General features: G+C 51.1%; 1 protein-coding gene across 5 annotated transcripts in view; it reads right to left on the bottom strand.

The window, feature by feature from the left end:
- SUFU (SUFU negative regulator of hedgehog signaling) overlaps positions 1 to 17,295 on the bottom strand; it is a 112,024-nt gene that overhangs the window by 17,754 nt on the left and 76,975 nt on the right. For 4 of the 5 annotated variants that reach the window (XR_006780624.2, XM_045802985.2, XM_045802988.2 and 1 more), the window contains exons 4-8: positions 16,633 to 16,775; positions 15,667 to 15,752; positions 15,332 to 15,404; positions 11,810 to 11,966; positions 9,859 to 9,970 (exon numbers count right to left, since the gene is read on the bottom strand). Coding sequence is in view for 4 of the 5 variants with exons in the window: in XM_045802985.2 (XP_045658941.1) it covers positions 9,859 to 9,970; positions 11,810 to 11,966; positions 15,332 to 15,404; positions 15,667 to 15,752; positions 16,633 to 16,775 (571 nt within the window). In the remaining variant the exon portion in view is untranslated. The remainder of the gene's footprint in view (positions 1 to 9,858; positions 9,971 to 11,809; positions 11,967 to 15,331; positions 15,405 to 15,666; positions 15,753 to 16,632; positions 16,776 to 17,295) is intronic. The other variant, XM_045802986.2, reaches the window with a different exon arrangement.

A 17,295-nucleotide genomic window follows, 5' to 3' on the forward strand; every position in this document is an offset into this window, starting at 1 on the left:
GTCTTGTGTGGAAATAAATACAGCATGTGGTCTAACCAGTGCAGATCAAAGAGGGACTATGAGCTTTCTTATTTGGGAAATCTTATTTCTATTAAAACTGTCATCAAATTGTCTATTCTTTGTAACCCCATCATACTACCAACTCTTACAGCACACCCTCTGTCAACATCTCCCTCAGGCTCTCTCCCATGGCCTGTGCTTCGACCTCTTCTCCCCCATCTTGTATGTCCTGGGGATTAGTGGGAGCTAAGAGCCCAACTCCGCATTATCTGGCTACTGTTTTAGGCAGTCCAGGTATTTCTGAAACTTGACTCTGGCATCCATCATACTGCCAATCCCCCCTGACTTCACATCCCTGACAAAACTGTTAAGCTCACCATCAACGTTCTCATCCCGGGCTTTGATTACCATGAACAGGGTAGGGCCAGGCAGACAGGCTGACAGATTGACATCATTACCCTTTGGGTATGCTCATCCAGCCAACTATAAATCAACCCAACCATCCCATCACCAAGCCCTTCACCTTCCTGGATGTTCTGTGGACATTCTTCTGTCTTGCCAACAATGATGTCAGAAGACATTCTGAAAATGTCTTGCTAAACGCTAGAGGTCTACAGCACTTCCTTTGTCTACCAGTTGGAAATAGGTAACTATTTCTTTTTTGCTTTTTAAGGTAAATTTTTAAAAAAAGTTTTTATTTATTCATTTAAGTAATCTCTACACCCAATGTGGGGCTTGAACTCACGACCCCGAGATCAAGAGTCTCATGCTCCTCCAACTAAGCCAGTTAGGTGACCTGGTAACTATTGCTAAAAATAGATGAGAATGGTCTGGCAGGCCTGATTCTTCGTGAATCCATGCTGACTCTCCGGGCTCACTGTTCCTCTTAAAAGAGTGTTCACAGCCTGCCTGCTGAATACTCCAGTCCAGACTTCTCCCTAAGGGTTGACACCACGCTCACGAGTTTGGAGGGCGCAAGATGCTTTTTGCATTTCCAAACTTTTGAGTGCTCTCAGTCGGCCAACACCTCTCTCCTATTCCCTCGAAGATTACGGACACCAGCTTCATAAATCTCATCTGCCAGTTCGCCCGGTGTTCTGGGGCACAATACATGTGGACCAACCAGGCAGCCTGAAATCATGGCTTCAGTCTTCTCATCAATGCCTGTGTGACTCTTCCTACTCTGATAACCATTCTTTTTGAGATGGAAGCGTAACAGAACTTGGGTACATCTTGCTTTTTCTCTGCCACTGATTAAAGTCACTCTGTCCAAACAACGAGGCCTACATTTTCTTCTTCTTGTTCCAAACAGAAGTACAAAAAATAAAGTCCTTTTTGCTGGTCATAGCACTTTTTTTCAAGACTCAGTTCTCCTTGAGTTTCAGCTTTTCTTGACCCTGTTCCTCCATAGTCTGTGCTAGTATAACATACTTCTCCTTCCAGATTTTGTTCGAATTCTTCAAGAAATCTGAGTTACGTAGAAGATTCTCTCCACACCCATACTGGTCCCTGGAGGGATTACACCTTGTTTCCCAGGGACGGGTCACAATAGTGACATTAAGAGGTGCCTTTTAGTGAGCGCGCCCCCTGGCACCAGCTCCTCTGTTAACCCTTTCAATACTTTGCTTCCTTTCATTTTCATGGCAACTCTATCAAGAGGTATGACTTTCCCCATTTCACAGATGAGGAAACTGAAACTCAGAGACTTAAATAACTAGCCCAAGGTTACACAATGAATGAGTCAAGGGCTGAGACGAAATCCCCAGGTCTTCCTGATGCCAACTAAAACAACCACAGTGTTTCTCCTCAAGAACTTCCCAACCCTTTGAGTGGGCTTTTCTTCTGGGGTTTCAAGGCCGTGAAGACACATCTATTTTTTCCCTGAATTCTTAAAAAAAAACTGCTTCCTAGAAATCGAGGCAGGAGTTCCCAAAGGGTATTTGATGGAATTTTAATTTAAGGGAAGCTTCTAGAAAAGCAGATGGGGCAAGGCCTGGATACAGCACACTGTGTCTCGGAAGAGAGACCTAAAATGTTGGCATTTTGAAGACCGAGGAGGACCGCAGAGGCCAAACCAGCCAGTCTCATTCTATGTAAGCCAGCATCGTCCAACCTTAGCCACAGAACCGCCTTTTCCCTTAACACCCAACAAAACCCCCTACAAGGCTGTGGGGACCCTCCAACTGGGGATGACAGGGCACAGGGTTTTCCTTCCTGATCTTGCTCTGCCCAAGGTGCTTTCTTCCAGTGCCTTGCCACTTCCACTCCATGTCCCGTCCACCTCCACGGCTGGACGAGTGCCCCTCGTCGTTCCCTTTACACCAAGACCGATGCTCTCAGGAGGCCCGTCAGGCGGTTACAGGCTGATGATCTTCAGCTCCTAGCCGGGCGCAGGGGCAGTGGAACCATCTCTGCACAACCAGGGCGGCCTCAGTGCCAACTCTGTGATTTTTCAGTCGGAGCGGGTTATCCTTTCCTTTCGCAAGGCAGGACGAGCTGTAACAACCCCTACAATATCACTTCTTGGACTTTCGTTTATGATTCTTTTTAAAGTTTAAAGAATCACAGGATCCTGCTGGGACCAGTCTCCCACCCCACTCTTCAGAGACAACCACTCATTTCTGTTAGCAGACTCTTTCGGTATTTTCTCCAGACATCTAGTTTTTGTTTTTGCTTTTTTTTAAGATTTTATTTATTTATTTGTCAGAGAGAGACAGAGCACAAGCAGGGGGAGTGGCAGGCAGACGGAGAGGGAGAAGCAGACTCCCCGCTGAGCAAGGGGCCCAATGCGGGACTAGATCTCAGGACCCTGAGATCATGACCTGAGCTGAAGGCAGACACTTAATTGACTGAGCCAGCCAGGTGTCCCTCCAGACTTCTAATATGCTTCACTCCGACTTCCCCGTTTTCTCCTCTCCGGCTTCACCTACTGACTTCCCACAAAGGAATACGAGCTCTCAGCTCTCTTCCGTACCAGCCTCCCGCCCTCCCACCTTCCCAGGAGAACTGTATCCTACGTTTGCTTGGATCAGCATTAAGTGTCTACATTATTATACAAAACCAGTGCTATTGACAACTGAGGCAGGTGCTATACTGTCATGCATATTTTGAGAAAAGTATACTTTTCTGGTACAGTTTTCTATTTTCCTTGGATTTAATAACAGTCTTGGTTATCTACGTGTTTATCACTAATTCCATCCTAAACTTAACTACCAGTGGTCTACAGATTTCCCCCAGATATTCAAATACATCAAGCATTTATCAATTTTCTCTTTTTCCCAGCCCTTGCTCCAGAGGCCCTTCCAAACCGGCTGCCTTCTGCTCTTGCTGCTCAGCTGCCTTCACTGTCACCCTGATGACTCCCCTGGCCTCTCTCCCATGCTGGACCCCATTGCCTGTCCCCCGCATGTCTTCCTCACTCATTCTGGTGGAGAAGATCCTCCAACGGATTTCACCGCATTCTGGGACCTGCTTTTCTCAGCCAAACGGTGCCCACTGAACTGCCACCTCATGGGCTTTGAACAAACTAAAACACCAGCTTTCCTCTGTACAGTGTTGTGTAAACTTCCAGGGCCTACTTTCCAGTTATTTTTTCCTATGAATTGGCAGGAAGCCCCTCCACATGTATCCTCTTTTACAGGCAGTACCCAGTGGCGGAGAGGACTGGATCAAACAATCCAAGGTTCGAATCCCGGCTCTGACACTTACTCACTGACCTGAGCTTACTGACCCGAGGTAAGTCCTATCATCTATCTAAGCCTCTGTGTTCTAACTTGTAAAATGGGGACAACAGCAGCTCACAACACAGGGCCTGGCAGGTGGTAATGCTCAATAAAAGCTGCCTGCTCAGCCCCAAGACCCTGGCTAGCCCAGGATTCTTCCTGAAGTGGGAACAGCGAGGGGAGCTTTATGCGATGGCTTAGATGCACACCTCGGTAATTCAGGAATTGATCTGAATCTTTCCATTTATTTCTTCTTTACCACCTGTCTATATAACACATTCTATATTTACACTTCCCACTGCATAAGGTGACTTTTTACATATCCTAAACCACTCTCTCCTTCCAGTGTCAAGCTAGAGTCCTGATTTTCTAGTACTGTAGAGTTTATAGTAATGCCCCTGTTCGCCCTAGCCACATTTTACAGACTGACAGAACTGTATCCATGTTTCCTCTCCACCCGGGTCTCTTCACATTGAAAAGCCTCAATTTTTCCATTTTAGCCTAAGGGTATTTATTGGTCATATTCTATCAATGGCAGCAGGCATGGAAAGGAGAGGAGCTGAACCACTGAGCCTCCTTATAGCCATAATCCCAGTCCTGTGACAGGGGTGACATCTGCACTGGCCACACGACTTGGGGCCTTCTCTTTGGGGATGCCGGGGAGTGGGAACCAGGGCATCAGGGTTGGCAACTATTCAACAGTAATGTGGGTTTGGCCTGCTGAGCCAGCCCAGCCTCTGGCTTCCGCCTCTAGGCTGGAAGATTATTCCTTTTGCTTTCAGATTGCTGATGAAAACTCTGAACTTTCCAGAGAGGGAACCACTTGAAGGTCCCCCTTCAGGGCAGGATTGGGACAGGGTACAGGTGTGGGGTAAAAGCACCAGCTCACCTCCACAACTACGCCTAAACACAAGGCTGTATTACATGGTAAACACCAATATCCAAATGATAAAGTATGGTATTTTCATTGTGGGCATCCCAAGGACGGGATATGGTGATAGAACAGTGGGGCTGGGTGTGGCTACAGAAAAGAGAGGGAACAAAACTGGCATGATGATTAGAGGATGCTTTAATCAACCAGGGGAGTTAACTCTGGGCACCAGGGACCTCCACCCCAGCCCAGCCCTCTGACTTGGGTGGGAGACAAGGATGCCTGCTTTCCTGAGCGAGCCCACTGTCACCAGAACACTTGGCTTTCTGTTTTCTGAGACACTGAGTCATTTCCTCTCTCCAGCTCTCACCTTTGAGCCTTCCTTTTCCCTTCCCTGGAGAAGTGACTCACTGCCGAAGTGTTAGGTGACACTGAGGATCAAAGATGGGCGATAAAAATACTCCCGATTGTGCAACTTTGAAGAAGGGGGATGCGCTGTGGACTGAGGACTCAACATGCTGGCCATGAACTCCAAGGCTACGGTGTCAACAGTGGCCACAGCTCCATCTCTCTGGGGAAGTGGAGCAGAGAAAGGAGTTCAAACAGAAATTCACCTGTGCCGGATCTGCTGCGGAGCCCCTCGTTGTGCCCTCTCAAACGTGTCTCTGAGAAAGGCACACAAAGGCAGGCACTCAGCAGGACACGCGTGAATCACAGAGGCCCGGGCCCTTCCTCCTATCAGCCCTGTGGGACCTGGCTGCGGCCCCGAGAGCAGGGCTGTTTCTTTCTGGGTCTTCTCTCCAGTGAAAACAACTGTACTTCCCCAGCGTGGGAGTGGTGAGGGAAGCCCACGTGACGGACGCAGGCTCTGGGCTGGCCACTGCGCTGACGCGCTAGACACTTTGAACAGGGTCACCCGAGACTGCCCCGTGCGTGAACTGTGAGTGCCAGCGGCCGAGCTCCTTTCCCAGATGGAAACTCACATTCCTTCACCCAATTCACTGGGTGCGAACTAGATATTTTCTTCTTCTAATTAATTGTCACGGGCCTCATAGGGTGATTAAAACAAAACACAAGTTTCTCTGAAGGATGACGTCCTGGCCAGGTTACAAGCTATTCAAGACGGGAGCAGAGGCAGCAAAGTCACCCCATCCAAAAGGCAAACAGATGGGAGCAGAGGCGCTCCTAAAAGTGGAGAGAAATATATGTGCAAGCATGTGTGTGTGTCGGGGTGGGGGGGGTTGTGCAGCAGAGAAAGACACAACCAGATAATTCATACTACAAAACCTTAATTCTTCAGGAAATTAAGGCAAAAAGGCAAAAAGGCAAAAAAAAAAAAAAAAAAAAAAGCCTTAAAAGCTGCTGGCATGATTCCAGAAGACTGAGAAACTTGGCTCAGAAACGATGGTTAGTTTGCTTTTTAAAGGTGCCTCAACTACAAAGTGTTTTTCTCACAATCAGGAACCGTCCCCTGCCAACGCATCCGCACACACACGTGAACACTGCCCCTCTCGGGGAGGGTATGTGACCCAGAGAGCTGCGTAAAGGTCCTCCAACCTCAGGCAATGAGACCGGGCCGAGGGAGGAGGAGGTCCTGGAACACTGCCACAGGTTCCCAGCCTTGGAGCAGAAGTTTATGGAAATGCAAAGCCCCGCACCCCGTGCACCTGACCACACACATCCTCTGAGTCCCTGCGGGGAGGCTGGGGAGCAAAACCCAAACCCTGCAGAGCAGTCCAGGCAAGCTCAGACAGAGAAGATGCCCCGGGCCTGTTCTCCCCCTCAGGTCCCTACAAATGTTGGCAGGCACAGTCCTTAAGCCGGGCTCTCCTCGGTGGCAGAAAGGAGTGGCTTCCCTTGCTTCCCAAACTCACCCGGGCAGGCGGTGGGAAGGGAGGCGCCAGCAAGCCGAAGGAGGCTTTTCTCAACTGATCATCTTGGGAAAAGCCAGATACAAATTTCATGGCTGGAATGCAAGGGTTGTGAAACCCTGAAAGAAGCCCCAAAAGGGGCCAAGGACTCTCCTTCTGGGAAGGCAGTGGGAGGAGGGCTGGCGAGGGCAAGTGGGAGAGGAGCAGGTTACCCAGAGGGGCCTGCCTTTCTGGGAAGCAGGAAGTAAGGCCTCAAGAAAGAAAGAAAGAAATCCCCTAGCCCTGAGGTGGTAGAGGGGACAGAGATAGGGTTGGTTTTGTTTCTGAACATAAAGAAAACCAGGCTTTCTGTCAGAAAGTAATTCTGGTATAAAAGGCCAATTACGATACGGCTCGTTATCTCTGGGATTTGGAAGTACCAAAGCTGACCACATGTCCTCCCTAGAGTTAAATATGCACCGTAAGCTTCTAACATGGCGCTTAGCCTTGTCTCCAGTATCACATGAGACGTTCCTATTCCTACTCCAACTAGACAGATGAGGTCCACCAAGGAGGGTCACTACTACCTCAGAGACACAGCCTTGTGTGTGTGCCTCATGGGGTCCCAGAGAATGGGGTAAGGAAGGTCACACTAGGGAAGACTGCCCTAAGTGCCACCCTTTTCTAACCTTGGACCAGTTACTGACTGGCCTCTCTGTTCCTCAGTCTCCTCATCTATGAAAGGGGATGGTCAGATTATCTACTTCACAGAGTGACTGTGAGAATGAATAAAGGTCATGTGGGGTAAAGCACCTGAAACATTACTTGGCACACAGTCGTCACTAAGTAAGTGTTAGTTGCTACCGGGGTATGAAAAGAGCCAGGGCTTGCTCACCCCCCACCAGTAGGCCAGAGCCCAGCTGCTAATGCCCAGGCTCCACCAGCCCTTCTGGACTGTAGCTTCCTCAGACCATTCCCAGACTGCTGTGCAACCAGCGCGCCCCAGCCTAGAAAGCCTGACTCAAGGAAAATCAGACATGCACACACAGTAAGGCTCGTGCTGGTTGCTCCCCCACAGGGAGAGGAGCAAACACTGGAGCCAGCACATTCTGGGTCGGCTTTCTCAGTCGCAATCCATGTGGTTTATCTGAAATGGGGTCAGGTCCCAGAGTGGGCAGCATAGATATTACAATCGTGCTTGCTGATCTAAACTGAGTCCATCATTATCGATCGTGAGATAATAGCGAGCTAGCGCCTTGAGACACTTGAGGGGTGTGTTGGAAAAGGATCTTGGCAAAGCAGGAGGAACCATTTCTCAACCAAATGGCTAACAAATTGGTAACTAGCACTGAGAACCTCAGAAGAGACACTTGGATTCCCTCCGGACTGCAGATTCCAGCACTTTGGAGACCTGAATGGTCACTTGAGCTCCAGGGAGGGACGATGACCCCAAAGCGCCGGCACCCTGATCTATTTCCACCCATCAGTTTGTAGCTCAGTCAACTCAGGCCAAAGGTGGAGGCTGCAGCTCTTACCTTGTGTCTACAGATAGCCCTTGGACCAGCTCCAGTGCCCCTCTGCGCAGTCAGGGGTGTGCTGAGTCTGGGCGGTATGTATGCATCCCAGAACCCTGAGCCTTGTGCCCCCCGCCATGTCTGGAAGTGCAGCAGCTGAACGTCTGCCCAGGACAGCGAGTGAGATCTCAAGCCTGCTCCACATATACAAGAGCGGCAAGTGGGGTGTGTCTCTGCAGGAGCCCCTGCCCTTCTGCCCAGAAACCTGGACCTTCCAGAGGTGACAGGGACATCTGAACTGAGACTGTCTGCAAGTTATGGGCAATATGCTTGAGCCTTTAAGCCTTCAAGTACCTCCCAGCCTCCCCGCCAGTGCCAACGGGGCGTAGAGGGTGAAGCCAAGCTCAGGGCATGGGAAGGAGCATGGCCCCGGGACAGGGTCCAGACTCATAGGTGGAGAGCTTCCAGATGCCCCATGCCTCAGCCTGGCCATCTGCTGCTGCCAGGGGAAGATCATGGTGCCTCACGCCAGCTACTTCAAAGCAGATGGCTGGAGAAGCCCACTGGCTGGAGTTGAAAGCTGCTCGGAGGTGGCAGTGGAGGCTTCTCCAGGCTCTTGCCAAAAAGCTCAACTCGCATGTCTTCTGGGTGGCAGATTCCAGGTGAGCCATCTTGGGCATCCAGAGTAACTCTCCCTACCCCACAATCTGCTCCCGGGCTGCAGCTTTGACTTTAGCTAGCCAGGCCTCCCCTGTTCCATCCCTGTCAGCTCCTCCTCCTGCCTGAAACTTCTAGGTCAACTTTCAGGTCCGTCTCATGTTCTTCCTTCTCCAAGAACCCTCCCTAACTATTCCAGATCATGCCGACTTGTCTTTTCTGTAGAATATTAGATTACCACCACTTCCGGAGATCATGGATAAGCAGCTGGAGCTAGAATTCAAAGAAGTAGCTATTTCCAACAAAATGCATCTACAGCCAGACTCACACCATTTTCAGTTCATGCACCCCCAAAGGAAGAGACTATATCCTAGATGGCCCCCTGGGCCCTGAGCTTGCCACACAGCAAGTGTGTAATAAAGACTTCTCAGAAGGACAGATCACCCTGGTCTTGCAGGAGCGCCGTGCTTCCTTTTGAGCCCAGGGCACAGCAACTTCCTCCCTGGCAGGCAAGGTTTCTGCTCTGGGCTGCCAGCTCCCAGGCATCCTCTGCCAGCAGCTATTCCCTACAGCTTCCCTGTTTCAAAGGGCAGAAGAGGGTGCCCAGCTCCAGCCCTGCCTACCATTCATCCCCTATCAGAGGAAGAGAGGTCAGCAGGAAGAGGATCTGACCCCTGGGGGTAGCCATAGTCTCTCCCAAAGGGCTACAGGGGCCCCTAGACGGGCAGTAGAGGCCTGCAAAGGACTTCCCTTCCCTTCTCTGGGCCCCATGGAAGGGAGGCAGGAAAAAGGGCCTCAGCAGCAGGCGTCCACGATGGGGCTGGCCAGACAGGGAGGCCCCTGGGGCTGCAGCTATCAGCCGGAGACCAGGCTCCAGGAAGGAAGGAAGGGCAACTCTGGCCGAGGCCGAGATAAGGAGGAGAGTCGTGCTCAGCACAATGGGTTCCCTCAAGGCTGGGATTTTGCCCCAACTTGGCCTCCTGTCTGCTCACACAGCCCATGTAAATATTTACTGATGTTTATATTCCTGGTCCTCTGGGTCCCCTCTGAGGCCCTTTCCTATGACCCACAGATCTGTGTGCCCCAGAGACCCTGGGCCCATCCAGCAAGGCCTATGGGCACTGTTCTCTCTCATGCAAGCCCCAGGGACAGACACTTCAGGACAAAAATGCCCCCCTTGTACCAGCCCTGGGACACGGCTCTCAGGAAGCTATACTAATTCCCTCTGTGGACAAGGAACTTACGGGGCCCGGTCATGGGTGAAGCCGTTCTGCCGCTGAGGGTTGATTGGCGGAAGGACAGGTTTGCTGTTGATCTCAAGTCCTCTCCTCAGGGTCTCCCGGATCTGCTCCGTGTCTGCAACAACACCACTAAGTTGCCTGATGGCCCTTTGGGCTCCTAACATCCCTCAACCCTGCGCTCGGAACCTGGCTCTGCAGTCATGCTAGGAAAAGGTCCTATGAAAGCCGTGAACCCACTCTAGACATCACCCTTGAGAGCTGAGTGAGAGCAGTGTTGAGGACACAGGGTAGATGAGGCAACCATGCTCTCAAGAAATTTCTGGTCTGAAGAGTGCCATTCTTGTAAAAGACAAGGGGGTGGCCTCTGGACTTCAGAAGCGCACCTTCCAAGATAGGGTTCTTCCCTGTCTTTCCCCTTCCTGTGCCACAGGCCCTAGATATACCCTTAACATAGCTTCAGGCAGTGACTAACAAGATCCTTGGCACTGCCCAAACCCACCCAGGGATTCTGCCCACTGTAATGGATGCCACTATGGGCTGCAAGTGCTTTGCCATGAATGAACTCCTACGGAGTTTCTGGGTTCTGGGTGGTCAAATGATATCCAGCCCTGCCACCCTTCTCCTTGAGCAGGCCGGTGGGATGCTGAGGTCATCTCCCTACGTTGGTCCCGGGGAACCTTGCCTGTCCATGGGTCTGCCAAGGGCCAGGAGGGTGAGAGAGGAATCTCTTGGTGGGACTATTTCTTTGCAAGGTGCTTTGCTGATCTGTGGGGTGAAGCCCCCTATAGAGATTTGGTCTAAGCTTTACCTATGCAATGGCAAACACATCCAAAAAAGCAAATGAATGCTGGTTGAGCAAAGGGTGGGCTTAGAGTGGATTATAGAGGTGATAATACTAACTTTTCTAACTGTCTGACTCGTTACAGTGGTATGGGTGACTTTCATAAGTTTTAAAAATTAGCTGAAATTTTGGACAATGAATCCCTCCTTAAATTACCTCTTTCGTCAAAAGCAACTGAATGATTTTAATGACTGTATGCTTTCCCTCAGAACCTCCCACGGGCTTATTAGCACACCATCAGAACAAGCAGGAAGCCAAAGGGGGTCAGATATTTGCACTAGGAGCTTAAGTTGTCCTTTACGGAAAGAGAATAGCTCCCATAAGTGCCATCACATGTGCAGGCATTTTGTTCAAGACTGTAGGTATTCCTTATTCTTCAAACAATAAGAAAAGATGGAGGAACTAGACAAAGAAAGTAGAAAAACAAGCTGTCAACATACATATAGGTAAATGGCTGCTTTCCTTTTGGAGTTAGGTGGGGATGCCCTTTGCTAAGAACCACAGCTGTTTCTACAACAAAGACCACCTTGGTGAGCTTCCAGCAGGAGAGCCACATCCTTCTTTCCCAAGGCCCCGCACAGAAGGCAGTGGGTACAGGGTGCCCCGCACAAGGCCCCTTGCACTGTATCCACAGGACAGGGAGGCAGGGAAGTTTGTGAGCTGGCCTCACACTCAGGCCTCTCTCATCTAAGGCCTGGGAGGGCCTGAGGCCAGAGTGATTCTCGGGTCTGGCATGGCTTTCAGGCCAGAGCTGGGCCCTGTTTCAATTCTGTGGGTGGCCGATGCTTATTCTTTTGCACTTGGGTGGACTATGGCCTTTTCCTGTAACTGTTCTGTGGCTTCCACTCACCTCCATGACCTCAGATTGCAAGGGGGCAAATCTAAAACACAATGGTTACCGCTGGCGGTACATCTGAAATACACACAGGAAACACAAGAGAGATGGGCCAATAAAGCTCCCTCCATGCCACCCTGCTGGAGGACTTCACTTGCTGTTTCAATCCTGCCAGGAAAGGAACTACTGAATGGGCTGCTGATGCTGGAGCCCCATCCTAGAGAGCCTGAACACCGGGCCTGGGGACAGGGGAAGGGAAGGCTGGGTGCAGTGGCTACCTTTGCCAGAGAGCCGCCGTGGCTGCGTGCCGATACAGATGCTCCGGCTGTCCTCATCATCCTCGGGGGGCCGGCTTAGGTCGTCCCAGGCACACTTGGCGCTGACACCACTCAGGTTGGAGCCATCCGTCTCGATGCCTTTGTCAACTCTCTCCTGCTTGGAAAGAACCAAAGAGCCAGAGTTCCTTCAGCGAACCGGTGGCCCAAGGTCACCACCACCTTTCTGGTATTTACTGAGTTCTTGCAGGTGCTGAGCATGGAACAGGTGCTGGAAGAGCAGGATGTCTGATCTTGTTCTGCCCTGGTTGCTAACACATGATGGTCTCTGCCAGCCACTGGACTCCTCCGGGGGAACCAGGGAGCCCGGGAAGCCAGGAAGCATGAAAATCCCAAGGAAAGCTCGTCCTCTATCTGGACCCTCCAGTAAAACCACCTGCACACCTGTTTCAGAGCCCTAACTCTGGCCACCCCGTGCCGGCCCATGGAGCTGATGTGGCAGAGGCAGGAACTACTGCCCTGAGGAAAGGCACAGTCCTTCCTCTCCTCCCTGGTCCTTCAGGAAGAACCCCCCAGTTACTGCTAGAGAGGACAGGGTGGAAGCCTGCCACAGGTGGGAGAGGCCAGGACTGGGCCCAACTTCTCGGACTTCACACCTGCAGTTCCCTCTTCTAACAGCAGAGGGTGTGGTCACCCAGAAAAGCGCCACCAGAGAGCAGGACAGGACTTCCCCTCGCTGCATCACTAACTTGTTTGGCAAAGGACTCTGGATGGAGTTTCTTTTCCATTTCTTAGGCTGAGATGGGGGCCTGGAGGGCAGTGGCCATCTGCAGACCCCATCAGAGGCCCTGCCTTTGTGCAGGCCTTGGCACTGTGGAGTCCCAACACTCTCCAAATGGCCTCAAGGAAGAGTTGTACCCAAACATCCCTGCAATTTCTGGTAAAACATAGTTCTGTGATGCTGGGTGTTGGATTAAAGGTCATCTGGAAGGCTCTAGCAACGTAGCTTATAAACACCATGTGGGCCAAATAAAGCTCGTGAGTGAAAGCACCGCAGTAAGAATCCGCACCTCCCCGTCTGCCTGACCCTCTCCCAGTGGCTCCACAGGCAACGTATGGGCCTGCTGCTGGGCCAGAAGGCCTATCTGTGGAAACACAAGGGAAGGTCCTTATTTCTTGAGACCGTCAGCAGATGGCCCTGCCCTGATGCCTCCTTTTCAAAAGTTGTACTTTCCTCCTTTCCAGTGCTATAATCAGCCAGGGCAAAGCTGGGCTTCTTTTTTTTTTTTTTTTTTTTTTTTTTTAAGATTTTATTTTTAAATAATCTCAACACCCAACATGGGGTTTGAACTTAAAACTCCAAGATCAAGAATCACATGCTCTACTGAGGCAGCCAGGTGCCCCAGCCCCACACGGGGAGAGGCTGATGACAGGAGCCGTTCTGTGCTCCAGGCAGGAGTGTGTGGGCCCTGCTTTGCTCAGGGTAGAGTTTGAGCTTTACCCTTTCCACTGGCTTTCCTGGGCCCCTCACCTAAGCAAGGAGCTGAGGGTGGCTCTTGACTCAACTAGTTCAGCCCACTTACTTTATAAGTAAAAAAGAGTCGGGCCCCAGAGAAGGGACTTCCACAGGCACACAGCTGGCTAGTAGCAGAGTTTGGAGCAAAGGAACAGGAGCCAGCTCTAAAATGAACCTCCTGGAAGCAGACCCCACACAGCTACAGATGAGCACAGAAGGGTTCCTGCTTGGTGCACAGGGTCATGAGGAAAGAAAGCTGGGCTTTCTTGCCCAGGTCCCCCTGCTTGCTTTTTTTTTTTTTTTTTAATTTAAATTTTTTATTTTTAAGTAAACTGTATGCCCAACATGGCGCCTGAACTTATGACCCTGGGACCAAGAGTCGCCTACTCCACTGACCGAGCCAGCCCCTCCCCACACTGCTTGCTTTTAAAGACCACTGGGTGCTCTGGGTCCTGCTGGCTGGTCTCAGCAGAGCCCGAAGACTAGGATGGAGAACTGTTCTTGGCATGCAGAGAAGGACGGGGCTGCTTACCAGGCTGGTTCAAATGATCAAGTTCTTTCTTAGTACTTGGCACTTATGACCGGGGCTAAACAGCAGCCCACAGTGCCCCTTGCTCGACCCCAATGTGGCTGCAGAGCAAGGACACAGGGAAACAGAGCCTTCATGGTTCCTGGTTTTTGCATAAGCAGAAGCTATAGGGAAACCAACTTTAAAGTGGAGCTAACAGAGGATCCTGGCAGCAGTTTGAAAACTTCAGTGTTAAAGGCACTAAGAAAATAGAGGAGCATCATGTGTGAATGAGTAGGGCTTCTGCCCAAGATCTCACAGGTCTATAGTAAAGAACCCACAGGGACTGTTGGCTGTATGTCTGCCCACTACCTCTCCCCTGCCACCTCGTATCCCTCCTAGAGGACACGGAACTCCTGGTGGCTGCCCACAGCCTCCCAGATTTTTAGAAACATGAAAGGTTCAGAGATGGCAATGGCCTACAATGGGTCGGGGGAAGTAGAAGGAAGTGTATACATGCCTGGAACAATCTTAGCTGTCTGCTTCCCTGTTTCACGAGCAGTGCATTAGGAAGGAAGTTATGCTCTAGGTGGCTTTCAAAATTAACTTGCACACAAAGCATGTTTCTTCTAAGAAACCAAAGATGTCACTGCATAGCTGGGCCACGGTGAGTGGGACGCCAGCCTCCCCAGGGGAGGAGCTCGGAGTCTGACTGCCCAAGCTGAAGATGTATCTAAAAGGGGCGTGATCACTAGACCAACCACAGCTCCCACTGCAGCTGGGCCATGGGGTCAGTATCACCCATCCTGTGTGTTACAGGGTGCTGGCGGGAGGGAGGCGGCTCCCTGAAAGAAAGTCCATGTTCTTTGAAGAAGGGGGAAATGGAAGGATGAGTACCAGGCAAGCAATATTGACTTTCTATAGTGACAAGCTAGTGATCTTAATTTTTTCAAGTCAGGTTTATCGATGTATGACTTGCATACAATAAAATTCATCCTTCCCCCCTCACCCTTTTATTTATTTATTTATTTATTTATTTATTTATTTATTTATTTAATTTATTTGTTTGTTTATTTATTTTTTATTGGTACCATTTCCAGTTTGTTTTATGTAGTTCCAATATCTAAAGAACTGCTCTTACATTTTAAAGTATCAGAGTAAGCATGGATCCTCACTTTTTTAGGATTCTAACCAAGATATTACTGTAGTATCATCCCAAACAATCTCAATATTATAAATTTCCACCTATTAGTAATATAAAAGTCAATTTAATCCCACTCCTTTTAAATGCAAAAAAACATGTATTTGAGGCAAGCTTTCCTGGCCGGAAATCTCTGCTGCCCATGTGCTCTGCGGAATTCAGGGGACAAGTTCCAAATCATGCCATCTTTCTACCCATTCACAAATAAAGCCCCTCCGTTTTCCCAGCATGAAAGCCAGTGTTATTTGGAAGAGGCCTAGGCATAGTGTGCTAGAAAGGTTTTCCTCACTCAAGACATACTTGCAGGTGTGGATCGATCTCAAATATGGTCTCTCCCCTCCGCATGTCAGTTATCAGCCAGGGGCCGCCAGCGCTGTGGACAAGGAAAGGGGACAGGATGGTAACTGAGGGTCTGGGCTGATGGGGTGGGCCTTGTTTGCTGCCCCAGGCCCAGAACACGGGGGAGCAGTTCGAGGACAGGGACTGTCAGGGAGTGAATCATCAGGAGCCCCTGATGTGAAAAACCAGTGCCTGAAAAACAATGTAAGGGGAAGCCCACATGTGGGGTAAGGAGGAACTGCCACCCTCAGGCCCAGGAAGTCAGGCCCCACCTCATAGGGCGGGCGTGTACTCACACAGGCACCGTCCGCAGCAGCTCCAAGATGCCCTGCCCGTTCCACTGCTGGGCTGCGTGGAGCTCCTCGGTGCAGACGCCAACAATCTGAGACCCGGGGACAAGATGCCATTGCATGTTAACGGTCACTCCTCCCACCCATCCAGGAGGACGGACCTAGGCTCCTTCAAGGTCAACTCAAGTGGGGGGACCACAGGTAGGATCTATGGCCAGGGGCTTGTCCGTCCAAAATGGGATGGTTTCCACAGACAGGGCACTGAGGCCTGATCCTTGTCCTGCTACAATGGGTCAGGCGTCAGGGTGACATGATGTCTAGCCCTGGACTGCAGAGGTGAACATCAGAGTGGGTCCTCAGCCCACGTCTCTGGAGGCAGGGTAGGTTCAGGGAGATGTTCCAGCCTAGGCTACGATCGCAGGGAATGCAAACACAGGGGATTCTGAGGCCCTTCAAGCTCCCAACAACAACCAAAGGGCCCTGGCAGTTTGCAGAAGAGCTCTCTTTCCTCATCAGACGCAGGGCCTTGGTGTAAACCTCAAGGGCAACAAGCAAACCTTCACACAGACCCCAGCATGACCCCAAGCCCAGCTGCAGCGTGGGTGCATGCACACCCCTTCTGGGTGAGGGCGAGGCCGGCCCAAAGCTGCCTTCCTGCTGGGTGGTCCCGTGCCTACGGCTGTGTGGGTCTTTATCAGTTCACCAGAATATCCGCCCTGTTAGCCTTAGCCGCTCAACTACAGCCTTTGCCCCCCACCCCCCACACACCCCATGGCCCCTTCCCTTTCCCCCTTCTCCCATCTCAGCGGGCTAAATCAGACCATCTGAATCTGACGAGCTAGCAGAGGGAAGAGAAAATGCGAGAAGAGAAGGAAATCTCCTGTTGCCTTCACTCCCCCTACCCAACCCCTCTTGTACTAAAAGGCTTTTCTCCCAGGGAAGGCTTGAGCCCATGTCCAACTTCAGCCTCACCTGGAGGAACGTAACTACCCCAAAGGGTGTCTGCACGGGTTGCATCTGTGGGTCCTCGGTCAGCAGCATGTGCTGAATTCTTGACTCGCTGTTATCCAAAGGGCTGTGCCAAGACACATGGTCCCCGCTGCAGAAGGTGTTCTCTGTGGGAGAGACATGAGGGTGCTCAGTGTTGGAGGCCTCGTGTCCAGGCCTGAAGCCCTGGTATCAGAGAAGCCCAGGCTGGGAAGCTCCCCAGTCTTCCAGGGGAAGCACTCGCTCATATAGGAAAGACGGTGGATATTTCCCCCAAACCAAACGTGCTCCTGCTTGCCAACTCTGCCAGTCTTCGGGGGAAAAGGACAGGCTGCTGCTGTGGCCGCTCACTTGGCCTGGCACATCCAAAGACTGACCTGGGGTTGGGGAGCCATGATCAGGTCTGCCAGGAAAGAGTAAGGTGCTTTAGTGTGGGACCATGTGGCCAGAAATTCTCAGGGAGGCTGGGGAGTAGTGAAAGCACTTCGCCGGGGAAAAGCATGCCCTTGGTTCTAACTCTTTACTGTGCTGCTGGAAGTGTTGCTAAAAGGAGCCACCTGTGGACGGCCTTTGAGATTGGCCACTGACTTCCCACAGGTAGCTGGACAGAGGCATTCCTGAGGAACACTGGAGGCTCCAAGTACACAG

The sequence above is a fragment of the Ursus americanus genome, chromosome 6 (assembly GCF_024610735.1).
Source record: "Ursus americanus isolate L20-20 chromosome 6, mUrsAme1.1.p, whole genome shotgun sequence".
NCBI lineage: Eukaryota > Metazoa > Chordata > Mammalia > Carnivora > Ursidae > Ursus > Ursus americanus.